Here is a 12,110-nt window from a genome sequence, read left to right as displayed (position 1 = left end):
ACTCCATCTTTAATTTCATTTCCATTTTAATTTCATTCAGTACTCATGAATGTAAAAAGGAATGTGTGGTTTATTATTCATTCATTCCAATTTTATTACTCAACCTTTTAAATTTTAGATACAAGAAATTTGTTGAAAGAATTTTCATTTCTAAGTGCTCAAATTTTATAACATAGATCAAGTCTATTTATAGCTACCTGTAAGAGATCAGCCTTACCTGAATATCTTGCAGGCAAATTTCATGAGCATCCAAAGAACACTGCAGTCTTGGTTCTAGTAGTTTCTTTAAATTGCCTATTGGTTCATTGATGTCTATGGCCTGGCTGACACATTCAGCTGGGGTATAGGTTTGTTCCACAATGCTAAATGTTAACGGAGATAAATGTTAGTAATTACATTCTACCCTAACACTTTGCTCAAAATAAAATCAACAGCAAAAGCACACATGATTTTTGAGACTCTTTTCTTTCCTACTACAGTCTGAACTCATTTCTTCTTTGATGCTGTGTTAGACTCAACTAGTGGTCTCAATATGAACCCTAAATCTCACATAGCTAATTTGAAACTTAAAGCACTCTTGAAAACACGCTTATCTACAAAGTGAGTTTCAGGACAACCAGAGCTACACAGAGAAACCCTGTCTCGAAAAACAAAAAAAAAAAACAAAAAAAAAAAAAAAAAAAAAGAAAGAAAGAAGAAAACACGCTTATTTATGCATACAAATGCATGCACTAGCACATAAATAAATACTGGAGACACACTATTTAAGGGGAAATGTCTGCCTTTATATCATAGCCCAAGTTAGTTTCAAGAATTGAAGGCCCAGAAGCATGGCTATATATTGCGACCTTAGAAGTCTGCACACTTTGTTGGGATGGTGGCACTCATAGCACTGGGGAAGCAGACACAGGGGGATGAGGAGGGCAAGATCATCTGCCATCCTCAGGTCCATGGAGAATCATAAACCAGCATGGCTACATGAGCCCATATCAAAATCAACACCAAGCCAAACCAAACCAGAATTTTATATATATCATTTCTACTAATCAATTAATAAGATGTAATAATATAAGTTGAATACTTCTAATTTTATTTAAATACTAACCAATTATAATTAGCCTTGCTTGGTATTATTCTTAGAAAATTATATTGTCTCTGAAAACTTACTTAGAGCTCTTGTAACTGTTATTTCAGAATTCAAATAGGTTTGAAGCTTGATAAGTAATTGTACATATTTCTTTGTAAATGCTTACAGGAGGAGGGCAAGGAAGAGACTGAAACAGTAGTATTTAAGGAATTCAGTTTCACAGCATATTTATTTTAAATATGACTTAAGCCTCTCTAAAGTCATCAAAAACATGTACTAGAAGTCTGTGTGCCATGGGGCTCAGAGCAGAGCCTTAGGGACAGGAGCCGGTTTCAGGCGGCTCACTCCTACCTGAGGGCCACCTACATGAAGCTTCTGCCCTGCTGGCCCCTGAACTCACCTGCATATAGTCACATCCACATACATAATTAAAAGTAAAACTAAATCTCCTAGTAAAATCAAACATGAGTGCGCATCTAGGGAAACAGCTGAGTAGCAGAGCCCTTGCTGTCCATGTTGAGGCCCAGAGTTCGGATGCTCAGAGCTCAAGGAAAGCCAGGTATGGTAGCGCACATCTCACCACTGTTCCTTCAGTGAGATGGGAGACAAGACAGGAAACTCCCCAGAAGCTCACAGGCAGCTGGATGGGCCTATGCAGCAGCAAACACAGGAGGATCCTGTCTAAATGGGATGGATGATGAGGACCAATGCCTGAGGCTGACCTCTGAATGTGTGTTCTGGCATGCAGGTGCACACATTTAACACATACATACAAGTATATAAATGCATAAGTGTGCATAAAGATAAATGTCATTTTATATTTACATATTTTCCAAGTATAATGATATACTTATGAAATTTAGTGAACATACACACACCACATATACATCACATTTTTTTCTTAAAACATTTAAAGTTTATAAATCAAATCCACTAATGATAATATTGCTTTAGAATAATAGTATACTTGGTTAATGTAAAAAAATTTTTTTTGACTAAGTGAGGACTACTGGCATATTTTTGGCTATAAGCACAGCAGCCTATCCTTTCTAGTCATCCTCTACAGTTATCCATAAGTAACTATTGTTAAGTAAGTTCAGGTTGAATTAAATGGTCTTTGTCATAAAAGTCACCAGCACTTAAATGGGAGAAAAAAAAAAGAGTATCCTTAGATGGGGTGGGTGCAGACTACTGTAACCATGTGACATGGATCAACTAACCTCACTGCTGCCTGTATTTCAGAAATGCCTTCCTCTCTGAGCTACGAAGTCAGATGGGGACTACAAAAACCAAACTACAAAACGTTATTCCTCTAAACTGTGAGGTCAGGTTAAAAACAAGCACACTGGCCTACTCCTTGACTATAACTTGGCATACTGATAATATTAAAATTGATCAATTCAGAAATATCAACCTTTCTTCTGTGCACTCTGCTTTCTCAGTCCCATCGATCTCAATTTCTATCAGTTCTTCTGCTTCTCTCTTAGTCATGGTTGAAGAATTTCACAAGTTCAGTCCTGGAAGAGTTAAATGTTAAGAGATTTTCTTTTTTAAACTTCATGTATACAAACAAAAATGATATGCAAGAGACCAAGACTGAATTAAATCAGAGGGAGAGAGGTACTCTCTATATGTAAAAGCTCACATACAGCATTTATAAGCCAGTTTGTTTAGAGTGGCATCTGTTAGCCTGATATGGTGACTCCATTACTCTATGTATTGGAACTTGTTGGTATTTAATCACACCGTGAGTCTTTTACTTGGGGGGAGGGCCTGTATCTAGTTGTAGTGTGGCTCAGCCCTTAGCTTTAATTCCTTTAGCAGGAATATAGACAAGCCCTTAGGACACACCTTTAATCCAAACAATGAAGGTAAAGTTGTTAGTTCGTAGAGGGAAGGACCCATGTTTGTAAGTGATGTCTAATACGGTGGCAGACAATGTAATGAATTAGAAAGATTTGACAGAATACGTGCCCAACGCTCATGAAAAGAGCAGTGCACGAAGTAAAAAGAAGAGAGGATACAGCTTTACAAAGACAGCTATAGCCAGGTTGAAGAGATAACAAGATAGACAGACATAGGTAAAGACAGAACAGGCTGGAGAGTAAGAAGCCAGAAGACCAGAACAGATTGCTAGAGCTACTCTGAGGCAAAGCAGGAACTCAGAAGAGGCTGAGAGAGAAGCCACACTGGATCAGTTATCGTGGTGAGGAGTTTGAGCCAGAACAGCTGAGTGAACCAGCCAGCCAGAGCTCAGAGAGAGCTAGAAAGGATGAGTTTATTCAGCAGTAAGTCTCAGAGGCTGAAAACATTCTAGGCCTAGATAAGACTGTTCGGATGCTAGAATCCTCCAAGGCTAGGCCTAGGTTAGCAGGCAGAGGCAGTAAGCCTCCGAGACAACAATTACCTCAGGAGAATTACATGTTGGCCTAGTCTAAATCAGTAAGTTAATTCAAGTCACTACAAAAACAAATAAAAGATACATCAACTGTATTAAAGCAGTTTGGATTCAAACCTGAAGCTGAGCATGGAGATCGATTACAACAACTGCTTAGCTAGAAATCTGATTTGATTACATAATGATTAAAATTCAAGTTACAGAACAGAAAAGGTATCTACAATGCCTTAAAGTGACAAGGGACTAATAAGTGGAATAGATCAAATCTTCAATTAACTGATAGAAAAAAAAAGGGTTAAGACAAACTATCAACACTGGCAAAGCACAGCACAGAAAAAGGAAACTCCAACCAAAGTAAATTAAAGACTCCAGGGTATGAAGAAAAGCATCAACGGACATCATTCCAAAATGAAGTGTAAATGTAACTCTCCACACGGCATTGCATTGCCTAGGAAATATGGTCGACATTTGGGAAGGGATAGCATGTACATCTGTGTCTCATGAGGAAAGGACAGAAACCCAATCTGATTAGAAGTTAAACACTGCCGCGGCACTGTTAATGATGCTCTGCCATGCCTGCAGACGGGAGCCTAGCATAGCTGTCTCCTCAGAGGCTTCATCCCAGCCGCTGATGGAAACAGATGCAGAGACGCACAGCCAAACATCAGCGGAGCTCAGGGAGTCTCATGGACGAGTTGGGAATGGGAATGAGGGAGTTGGAGGGGTTAAGGAAGACTAACCTGGACCCATGGAGGATGAACCACCCACCAAAGCACAGGCAGGGGCTGGACCTAAAGGGGGGCTTCCCCTTCGAAGGAGTAATGGGGTGAGGAGAGGGCAGGGAGGGAGACGATTGGGATATAAAGTGAATGAATTCATTACTTTTTTAAAAAGTTAAAAACTGAGCCAGAAGGCAGTGGTCCAAGCCTTTAATCCCACCACTTGGGAAGCAGTGGCAAGTGCATCAGAGTTCAAGGCCAGCCAAACACAGGAAAACCCTGTCTGAAATCCCCTCACTCCCCCAAAAATCCTCCTTCTGGGGAAAGGCATATGAGTTCTCAAAACTATCATTACTTTTTTCGGTCCTGTAGGTTTGTTGTACAGTTGCCAGAGACTCAGGTTAATCCAGTACTTGGCTCCCCTGGGCTCCTCAAACTTACTACCTCACTCAGTACTTACTTAGCTGACTCAGTCACGACTATGTATCCCCAAGTTACGCTTCTGTACTTGTAGTAAAGATAAAATGGACTTAAATCCAGTTGGCATCCAGGTAGTAATACAAATACAAAAGAAATGCTAACAAAGTGGCCAGTGTCTAGTGGCATGGGGTACCTAAGAATGTGACAATCAATGGGGGATCTGTATAAATGTTTTACTCTTGCCAGCGGTCAGATGTGTCATTAGCTCAATCTACCGGTTTTTAAAAAATTGAGGTGGAGAGGCCAGGAAAGGGGACAACATTTGAAATTTAAATAAATAAAATAACCAATTAAAAATGCACTTATTTTGCTAGGCATGGTAGTGCACACCTTTAATGCCGGCGCTCTGAAAATAGAGGCAGATAGACCTCTAAACTCTAGGCCGGTCTAATCTACAAAGCAAGTTCAAGATCAGCCAGGCTAGAATGTGACACCCAACACAAACTTACACGTACACACAGACAACACTTATAAGATGCGCATGCGCACTTGTGGAGGTCAGAGAGCAGACAGTTCTCTCCTCCTTCCATCTGGATTCCAGAGGCTGAACAGTCAGGCTCGGCAGCAAGTGCCTTTACCTGTCGAACCATCTCACAGGCCTACCTAAGGATTTAGTTTCAAATGACTGTTTATCACCGTGAAACGATGCGCTGGCACCGTTCTCTATGCTGTGGACCCTAGGGGTGGAATCCCCTAAACTCCATCGTTGTGTTCACTGCACTACACCAACCCCCAAAAAAGGGGGGCGGGTGGGGGGAAGTTGGCAAGGTACAGTAACTTTCACTGACATCTTCGGGAAAGACGCAGAAAGTCATCCTATGCATCAGAACGATTGCACCGATGCGACTCTAGGACAGTTCCAGAAGGGCAATCCGTACTGCTAGTGCGGGGATGGCTGACTCGGGTGACAGACAGGTCTGGCATCTTCCCAAGAGACCCGGGAGCACCCGGGGCTGTTTGCCTGGACCGCGCCCGAGCGACGGGCGACTCCGCCGCGTCCCGCAGCGCGGCCCCGGCCACGCCGCTCCCCGCGCCCCTCCCCTCGGCTCCCCGCACAGCCTCTCCCGCCCCTCCCCACCCGGCTCCCTCAAGTCTCCACGAACGGAAATGGGAGTCGCAGCGCCGGGGACCCAGCGGAAACAAAACACAGAGGCGGCCGCGGGGGGGGACAAGCCCCGGAACCAGGCCGCCCGCGCGGGCCCGCGCTCCCCGCCAGCCCGCGTCCGCAACTCACCAGCTCCGGAATCCGTCCCGTGGCCCTAGCCCGCGCTTCCACAGCCGGCTGGGAACGGCGGCGGCGCGGGCTCCAGGTACAGCGCCTCTCCAGGCGAGCCGCGCGGCTCCCGCGAGTAGCAGGGTGAGGTCCCGGGGCCCTTCCCGTGGAATCGGCGCTAAGGAACCCCAGCCCCTCTCCCGCCTCCCAGGCACCCCTGGGCCTGGAACTACAACTCCCAGCAGGCTGCGCGGCCCGAAACGCCCGCGACGACGGGGCTCACGAGGCACAAACGCCCCCCAGCCGCTTTGGTTTTTTTTTTTTTTTCTTTTACGCGCTCCTTTTACCCCCACATTACAGCCACCTCCCCAACCCCAAGGATCGGGACGCTGACTCCGAAGGGAGCTTGAACTAGGGGACAGGCCAGAAAACGCATGCGTACAGTGCAGTGTCTCCAAGAGGGAAAAGGGGGTGAAGTTAAAGTGTAGAAAAGATGGCGGAGTCTTAGCTGAGGGACCCGGAAGCACTTACCCTCCACTTCCTCCTCCTGTTTGGCTTCTGTCTCACCTAGAGGCGTCCGGTCGCAGACTCCCTTCGAGGCGCTTCCTGTCCGGTGAGCGTCGAACGACTGAAGCCGCGGCCCATAGTGCCTTGCGATGGCGGGTAGGCGTGTGTAGGCGGAGCCAGGGCCGGAAGTAGAACGGTGGCGGCGGCGGTGACTCTGGAAGCTCGGGACTCAGTGCAAGGTGACTGGGAGGGTAACTGGGCTAGCTCGGCCTCCTGGGACTGAGCTTCTGGGTTTCTTCACGAGGAGAGAGGGCTGCCCGTTACCTTTGCCCTGGGAGTAGAGCGCAGCCCTGTGTCCTTGGCACCGTCCTGGCCTGGCTGGGGGTCACAGGTGACCTCGGCCCTGCTGGGTATTCAAATTTGCCTTACGCCCACTAAATAAGACCTTGAATGCTCTCCTGGGAGCAGAGCGGGCCGACACGAAAAGCAGAAAAGACAGGGTGGTGAGCCTGCAGCCAGCCTGGGGCAACCCAAGGTCACGGCACGCCCAGGCTTGTGAATAATGCAGGCGGCGATCGAGCCTCCTAAGACAGGAAAGGGCGATGGTGATATCCTAAAAGTTTATATCCAATCTAGAAGTCATGCTTTGTCGATTGACTTTATGATTAGATACTCACAGGCAGCAAAGGGACTACTAGCCTTCGGCTAGGCTGGTCAGTCAACCGCTATAAATAGGAGAGCCATGCGCCTTCCCAAGACTACACCTCTGGGTTTGAACTTTGATTCCTCCCCCTCCCCCCATGCTTTCCCCAATATTGTTAATATCAGACCTCTGACAAGCAGCAAACTAGTACAGGATATTAATTCAGTACAGAATTTGTCCCAGATGGTGTTCGACACTTAGGATGACATTTGTCTTCTGTGTGATCATGAACAGATCGCATTCTCTATTTAATCTGACAAAGTGAAAGGCAGTGAAGGAGAAGCAACAAGTAGTTTTGGTAATCGAGAATGTGGTCTCTGTTAGAACGTGCACATGTATGTTTGGGGTTCAGAGAGTACGCTAAATTAGAAGTGGGAATTGGAAAGCATTGTTTGGATGGTGCATTATTGAAAGTGAAAATGTATTTTCCCTGTCTTGTAGAAGAAATGACCGTCTTTGCAGTTAGATTGGGAGCACGTTGATGGTAGAATGTTAGGTAAACAACCTTTAGACATATTTTTTTTTTAAATCATCTATAAGCAAGACTGAAAGAAACACCTTCCCCTAACACTTCAGAGAGTATTTCCTAAGTGGACAATATGGAAGTATTTTATAGTATTTTTAAGGCTAAAGAATTATTGATACCTTACTGATTATGTCTTAAGAGTGTTCTTAGATTTCCAGGATGAATTGAGTGTGGTTTCCTTATTATAAAGTCTTGTCTACTTGCCTGTAGCTCTTTCGCCTGTATAATTCTCTGGTAGAGTATGAATGACATTGATTTCCTCAAATGTTTTATTTTTATCGGGATCGGTGAATGAAAACTCAGTGCTTATTTGATTTTTTTTTTCAGCAGTACTAAATGTTATACCAGGTTTGTTGAAATTGGTGATATTGATACTTTAGATAACTCTTCGAAATGAGAATAGGGAAGATTGCTATCTTTCATATTACAGGGAGTATAGCAGTGTGCCCAAACTTTACCCACTATAGGCCACCTTCATTCAACTTATTCAGGACAGCCAAAATTATCTTCAGACAGGAATTGTGCCCTTGTGGCAAAAATTACACACTCTCTCCCTTCACATATGTTTAATAGCCATTATGCCAGTCAGCTGGCATGTAGTTAACGATTCTTGAACTATTAGTGGTACCACTCAAACCCCTCTGTGCATTTCTGTCAGTCCACCCTTCCATCTGTCCATCCATCCATCTATGTATCTATGTGTGCATATATATGTGGACACTTCTGCCCGTGTTTCTCCAATGGCCAGGGTCAGCCTCCGCTGTTTATCTTCAGATTGTGCACATTGCTTTTGAGACAGGGTCAGTCAGTATCCAAGATCTTGCCAAAAAGACTAGGTTGCCAAGTGAGCTCCAGAAGATTGGCCTTTGCGTGCCTCCCCAGTGCCAGCCTCATAAGCTTGATGCCAGTCCTGGCTTTAAAATCAAAACGGAACAAAACAACACTACCCCTCCACCACCATTTTTGTAATTGGTGATACTACTAAATTCAAGACAAATTACTCTGTCAAATTAACATAAAGATTTTTAAATTCTTGTCCGTACTTTCTCTAAATAGGAAGTAGTGGCCTTGTGCTCACTACCACGGTTCTCTCTCATCTAGTAGAAGTAAGGCGTCGGCAGCAGATAACTAGTTGGTGGAAGCATGGGAAGCATTTTGGCCGGATTTCCTCAGGGGTTGTGTGGCCTTTATCACGCCATCCTGAGAAGCTTGGAGTGTAAGACCCCGTGAGCACTGTAGCACAGCGGATATTATAGGAGTGTGGCCGGAGAGGGTCGTCTTTATTTTACTGTCTCATGAAATGTTCCGAAGCTGTTCATTGCGCTGTGGCTCTCCTGTTGATAGCTCACTAGCGTTTGGGGCACCCTTCATTTTATAAGCTAAGTCTAGATGGGAAGACATTTTTTCATCTAAGTTTCAGCCTCTCTATCTCTTCCTTTTGGACCTCTTGCTTGGATATATTTTTTTTTTGTAATTTGGAATACATTTGATTTTGATCTTTAAATTCCTATTTTACTCAGCTCTCAAAAAGAATTATCCCCTCCTTTAGTGCATCTATCAGTGCTTTGAGCTAGAAAATTATTTGGTTTAGCTTCAAGGGTCTGAAGAGTAGAGAGGCTTTAAGCTCGATGTTTAAACGATTGACCTAGATCCTCAGTAAACTCAGATGAGCTTGTATCATCTAATCTTTCTGTTACTGCAGGGCTCACTTGGCCTTGTAGTTGTTTTTCTTTGCTGTTTCTTTTGGAAGTTGATTGGTTCCAGTGTGAAGGGGCTGGAATCCTGCGTTGTTAGCAGGCAAGCTGTTTTCCTTCCTATGAGTCTGTGAAGTGGAAACTTCCAGCCTCTCACTCCTGGCTAAGAAAACTGTCTTGACTCTCGTTGTCCCTTCAAGAGGTCATGGAAGCTGGCACAGTAGAGGCAGTTTGTCTTTTCCTGCTGGTGAGAAGCACTGTTCTTAAACAGCCTCACCTCACTGTTTCCTCAGGCCCGAGACTAAGATCATGGGAGAAAAGAAAGGCACTACCCCAAATCAGGTGTTTTCTCTTTCTGTTTAACTCTAACAGAACTCTCAGCTATTCCTAGGTCCCAGGGCCTCTTGGTAAGAAGGAAAGGCCTTATAATGGAAGGGTAACATGACTGGTCAGACATAGCTTGCGTTCCAATGCAATTTAGTGCTGTAACCTGATTCATAGAATTGAGTTCTCAGCACATGATGGATTTCAGGTGTTGTATGAAAAGCACATTAACTTCTAATGCTTCTCTAGTTCAGAGACTCAGCCATGATTCTGCAGAGGATCTTCAGGCTCTCCTCTGTCCTTCGGTCAGCAGTCTCTGTGCATCTCAAGAGGAACATTGGTGTTACAGCTGTGGCCTTTAATAAGGAACTTGATCCTGTACAGAAACTCTTCGTGGACAAGATAAGAGAGTACAAATCAAAGCGACAGTAAGTGGGTAGATGACGAAGCCCATTTTGAATATAAATGTTCAGAGCATGTAAACTTCAAGATGTAAGTCCTAACTGTGTCTTCTTTGTAAGGGCTCCAGGAGGCATTTCCAGTAAGTCTGTTGTCATTTGAAGTATAGGCACAATTATGTCATTACAATGAAATAAGTCACAGAAGTACGCAGGATCTTGAAATCATTTAATAACTATTTAAGAAAATTAAGTATCTTAGACACTAATTACTTTAAGAATGATTGGGCAGCCGGGCGTGGTTGCGCACGCCTTTAATCCCAGCATTTGGGAGGCAGAGGCAGGCGGATTTCTGAGTTCGAGGCCAGCCTGGTCTACAAAGTGAGTTCCAGGACAGCCAGGGCTACACAGAGAAACCCTGTCTCGGGAAAAAAAAGAAAAAAAAGAATGATTGGGCAAGGCATACAATCAGGATTTCACCTGGTTTTCAGCCCTTCTGGGATGTGATTTGAAGCATGTGTATAACAGCATTTTTCTCTTTAAGTCTGTTTCCATGGTGATCTATCAAAAGACTCAAAGTAGCATGAAGTAAAACTTGGGAAAACAGAGGCACAAACTACATATTTGAGATGAATGTCCAGTATAGCTATCATTTCATTTAACCCCGAAATCTTAGGAAAATAATACACAGCAGTTTATAATTCTTTTGTTTGGTCATCTGTCATTTACAGAGAAGGTTTACTGATACGGGCCATATTGTTCAGATTCTTAAAAGTCTGATAGAAGTAGAAAGCTTATAAACAAGTAAATATAAGGGAATTTGTGAGGTGCAGGGTGAGTGTTTGGAGGGTTGGAAGGAATAAACATTCCTAACTGGAGACAGTGTGAAAGGTGTTTCGGGAAGATCATATTAGGGCTTTGAAGGCAGTGCTTGGCTCACTCTGCCCTTTTGAGTGTCTCTTGGGCAGCTATAAATTATCTCCCCAGTGTTAAAGGAAGGAAAGAAGTTTACTAATGATTTTGCTTGTTTTCAATAACCTTTGGAAGACACCCCTAGGAGACTCTACCAGGTTAAAAATAGTTGTTTTAAAGACCGGACAGGTAAATGGGAGTAGAGGGCTATCTGTATCTTTTAGGGTAGAAAAATGATGTCACGTAAGGTATCAAAGCTAGAAAGCACAAAATTTGTTTGGAGATTACACACTTTTGATCCCTGAGGTATAGGATACAGGAGGAGTCTGCTCAGTCTGAAGTATTAACTCTGTAGATGATGACATTGAGTTAAAATGTTAAGCTGGTGCTGGGCGTGGTGGTGACTCACGCCTTTAATCCCAGCACTCGGGAGGCAGAGGCAGGTGGATTTCTGAATTCGAGGCCAGCCTGGTCTACAGAGTGAGTTCCAGGACAGCCAGGGCTACACAGAGAAACCCTGTCTACAAAAAACAAAAAACAAAAAAGAGCAACAAGAAAAATGTTATGCTGGTGTTTTATGTCGGCCTGACACCTGAGGTCAGGTTTGAGTCATCAGAGAGGAGGTAGCCTCAGCTGAGAAAATGTGTCCATAAGCAAAGACCATAGGCAAGCTTGTGGGGCATTTTCTAGATCGGTGATTGATGTAGAAGGGCCCAGACCACTGGGGGAACAGCCCTGGACTGAAAGTCATGCAGTCTATGAGAAAGCAGTCTGAGGCAGCCTTGTTTAATAAGACAGTAACGGCGCCCTTCCACGTCCTCTTCCTCAGCTCCTGCCTCCAGGTTCCCAGCTGCCTGAGTTCCTGGTCTCACTTTCTCTGATGATGAACAATATATGGAAGCTTAAAGCAAAATCAACCCTTTCCTTCCCACATTGCTGTGCTGATGGTGTTTCATCATAACAGTAGTAACCCTAACTGAGACAAATGGCAGAGGGTTGAAGTGTCAGTGCCAGATAAAGGCAGCTAACCAGGCAGTCATTAAAAGTCTTGAGGAGCCGGGCGTGGTGGCGCACGCCTTTAATCCCAGCACTCGGGAGGCAGAGGCAGGCGGATTTCTGAGTTCGAGGCCAGCCTGGTCTACAAAGTGA

At 44.3% G+C, this 12,110-nt stretch overlaps 2 protein-coding genes across 7 annotated transcripts in view; one reads left to right on the top strand and one right to left on the bottom strand.

Annotated features, from left to right (window-relative positions):
• The window catches only part of Gabpa (GA binding protein transcription factor subunit alpha), a 26,982-nt gene extending 20,455 nt beyond the window's left edge, over nt 1-6,527 (bottom strand). Inside the window, exons 1-3 of one of the 5 annotated variants that reach the window (XM_021184525.1) lie at nt 6,429-6,527; nt 2,502-2,604; nt 218-362 (exon numbers count right to left, since the gene is read on the bottom strand). In XM_021184525.1, the coding sequence (XP_021040184.1) occupies nt 218-362; nt 2,502-2,578 (222 nt within the window). In that variant the 5' untranslated portion in view covers nt 2,579-2,604; nt 6,429-6,527. Of the gene's footprint in view, nt 1-217; nt 363-2,501; nt 2,605-5,472; nt 5,700-5,918; nt 6,372-6,428 lie in introns of those variants that run through there. The other 4 variants (XM_029470382.1, XM_021184524.2, XM_029470381.1 and 1 more) reach the window with 4 other exon arrangements.
• Nucleotides 5,842-12,110, top strand: part of Atp5pf (ATP synthase peripheral stalk subunit F6) — a 7,849-nt gene continuing 1,580 nt past the window's right edge. The window contains exons 1-3 of one of the 2 annotated variants that reach the window (XM_021184528.1): nt 5,842-6,041; nt 6,469-6,643; nt 9,901-10,079. In XM_021184528.1, the coding sequence (XP_021040187.1) occupies nt 9,916-10,079 (164 nt within the window). In that variant the 5' untranslated portion in view covers nt 5,842-6,041; nt 6,469-6,643; nt 9,901-9,915. Of the gene's footprint in view, nt 6,042-6,434; nt 6,644-9,900; nt 10,080-12,110 lie in introns of those variants that run through there. The other variant, XM_021184527.1, reaches the window with a different exon arrangement.

This window comes from Mus caroli, chromosome 16 (assembly GCF_900094665.2).
Source record: "Mus caroli chromosome 16, CAROLI_EIJ_v1.1, whole genome shotgun sequence".
Lineage (NCBI taxonomy): Eukaryota > Metazoa > Chordata > Mammalia > Rodentia > Muridae > Mus > Mus caroli.
Note: the sequence above shows the minus strand (reverse complement) of the source record. Positions and strands in the feature narration are given on the sequence as shown.